General features: G+C 56.9%; 1 protein-coding gene across 1 annotated transcript in view; it reads right to left on the reverse strand.

Moving 5' to 3' along the window:
• SMYD5 (SMYD family member 5) overlaps positions 1-2,371 on the reverse strand; it is an 11,978-nt gene that overhangs the window by 3,302 nt on the left and 6,305 nt on the right. Inside the window, exons 2-7 of the mRNA XM_029963717.1 lie at positions 2,225-2,364; positions 1,914-2,035; positions 1,259-1,328; positions 970-1,074; positions 467-529; positions 245-315 (exon numbers count right to left, since the gene is read on the reverse strand). Of these exons, the coding sequence (XP_029819577.1) occupies positions 245-315; positions 467-529; positions 970-1,074; positions 1,259-1,328; positions 1,914-2,035; positions 2,225-2,364 (571 nt within the window). The remainder of the gene's footprint in view (positions 1-244; positions 316-466; positions 530-969; positions 1,075-1,258; positions 1,329-1,913; positions 2,036-2,224; positions 2,365-2,371) is intronic.

Raw genomic sequence — 2,371 nt, forward strand, 5'->3', positions numbered from 1 at the left:
ATGGTCCCACAGTGTTGTCAGCACATGGTGGGATCCCACAGAGGAGATCCAAGGTGGCTCTGAGCAGCCAAGGTGGGAGAGGTATGCCAAAGGGTTGGACACAGCCAAGACAAAGTTTTTCAAGTCTTTCCCTCCATTCCCCTTTCTGAAACCTAGCCTTACTCAGGAGAGCATGGATTTACATTCTACATCTCTGCTGCCCTGCAAGGAACACCCATTACCTGGTTCCACAAAGCCCCTTTACCTGGTTCCTATGCCTTGGCCATTGGTCCCAACGAGGGCAAAGAGGGATCGAAAGCCTTCTGGAGTGAACCACTGCAGGAAGGAGAGGAGAAAGGAACTGAGTCCAGGCCAGCCTGCAGCATCACCCCACTCTGCAGTGCCTCAAATCCCACAGGGAGCTTTGGGGGAAGCAAGGAATGAATGGGCAGATTCCTTAGGCTGTTTGGGAGGCAGATCCACTCACCCTGCTGAGATACTCGTCATAAAGGGCTTCGGTGAAGAGCAACCTCAGCAGCTCCAGCTGGCCCTGGCAGGACAAGGAGCACAGTCGGGGTGAGGAGATGTCACTGTCACTGGGTGCCAGCCCCAGGCTGAGGGCCTGGCCCAGGACAGGCCACAAGGCTCAGGCTCCTCATCCTTCCCTGCAGGGCTGGAGGCTGCTGCCCTCACAGCAGCAAAAGCCACTCATTTTAGCAGCAAAAGCCACCTACTCAGCAGCTAAATATCACCCTGGCCCAGCCCACAGCAAAGCATCTCCCCCACAGGAAGGAGCAGCGCATCCCATGGAAGCACCACGAGCCCAAAGCCCTCTGAGCAACTCATTTCCTGACTGTCAGGGCCCCCACTTTAAGCCTGGAATTTCCAGTGCCTCCCATCCCAGCTGTAACAGAGCTTCTGCACCTCTGGGCTCACAGACACAGGTGGGAGAGGGCAGGCTTGGGAATTCAAGAGCTGCCAGGGTCTTACCTTAAATTTGTCCCCCAGCAGCTTGTGCACAATCTCCTCTTCTTCATTTGCTGTCTTGCTGCAGAACTGGGAGAAGGCCTTGATCCACCACTCCTTGTCTTTAGCCTGACAAAGGAATCAAGCAGAGGCATTGCACCAACCTTGCTTTCCTCCCCAGCCCAGAGAGAGGGAATATTGTCAGAAAAAACACTGAGAAAGCCAGGCCAAAGAACCAGAGCCTTGGGAAAACATCCACAGTGGGATAACGAAACCACACACGGGCAGCTGCAGCTCCAAACTGCTGACGCACCTGCTTGATGGTGGCAACCATCCTGGCCATCAACATAATGCTGGAAGTCTCTGGGGGATAATGCATGTTCCTGCAGGATAAGAATGAAGAAGAGATGAGCAGAGCAGGGCTGGTATGGAAATAAAAAGCTGGAGGGAGGCACAGGCAGCTGCCACTCGTGTGGTCAGGCCTGTACTAATCCATCACACCAAAGTGGCCATTGCAGGAACACTGTGTGGGGATCCAGCAGAGAAACCTGCATCCACCTCCCTGCTCCAACCATACAAACAATCCCCTCCCATCCTGTTCGCCCTGTGTCCCACACAAGGCCCAGCTGGGGTTTTAGACAAGATTTGGGTCAGGGATGTCGCTTCTCCCCTCTGGGACCGATTTTTTTTTTGCAAGCAGGGACAGCAATTTATGAACTCGTGAAGAGGATCCCCAGAGGCTGCAGGAGCACCATAAAATTGCAGGAATGAGCTTTGTAGCTCTTTACAGGGAGAAAAACAAGGACTACTCAGCCGTGTGCGCTGCCCACACCAACTCACCCAACCAGCAGGGAGAGCCAGGCAGCGTTTCAGGGGCATTCCCACCCTCCAGCCACCCCATGCAGGGATGCAAAGCAAGGAGAACCACCTCCTTTGCCTGTGGAGCAACAGGCAGGTCGGTGCCTTACCTCCATGCCTCCTGCAGCTTGTTGAGGGGGTGTGTGGGGTCATCTCGGGACGGGCCGAGGCAGAGGACCTGGTGGTACTGCTCCAGAGCTGCCTGCCTGCACTCCGCGCTGCAGTACGTCACCTAGAGCGGGGGGACAGCGCCCGGCATTGGCTCCGGCAGCAGGGAAACGGGATCCTACATCCAGCTGTGCCAGCTGTGCCCCCTCCCTGACCGGCCGGAGCGTGGAAAGGCAGACACCCATCTTGGGCAGCGCAGGTGCCTGGCTCGGGAATCCCAGAAAGATGGCATTCCCTCCCGGCAGTCCCGTACCTGGCATCGGGGGCACTGCTGGTGCAGGTCTTTCCGGGTGCTGCACTGCTCTGGGTGAGGCAGCACCAGAGAGCTCTTCCCCAGCAGGCGCTGGGCGTTCTCCTCCGCCGTCTCCAGAGCCCGCAGGCAGTGATCACAGGCTGCAGG

Source organism: Manacus vitellinus, unplaced genomic scaffold (assembly GCF_001715985.3).
Source record: "Manacus vitellinus isolate BGI_N305 unplaced genomic scaffold, ASM171598v3 scaffold_61_pilon, whole genome shotgun sequence".
Lineage (NCBI taxonomy): Eukaryota > Metazoa > Chordata > Aves > Passeriformes > Pipridae > Manacus > Manacus vitellinus.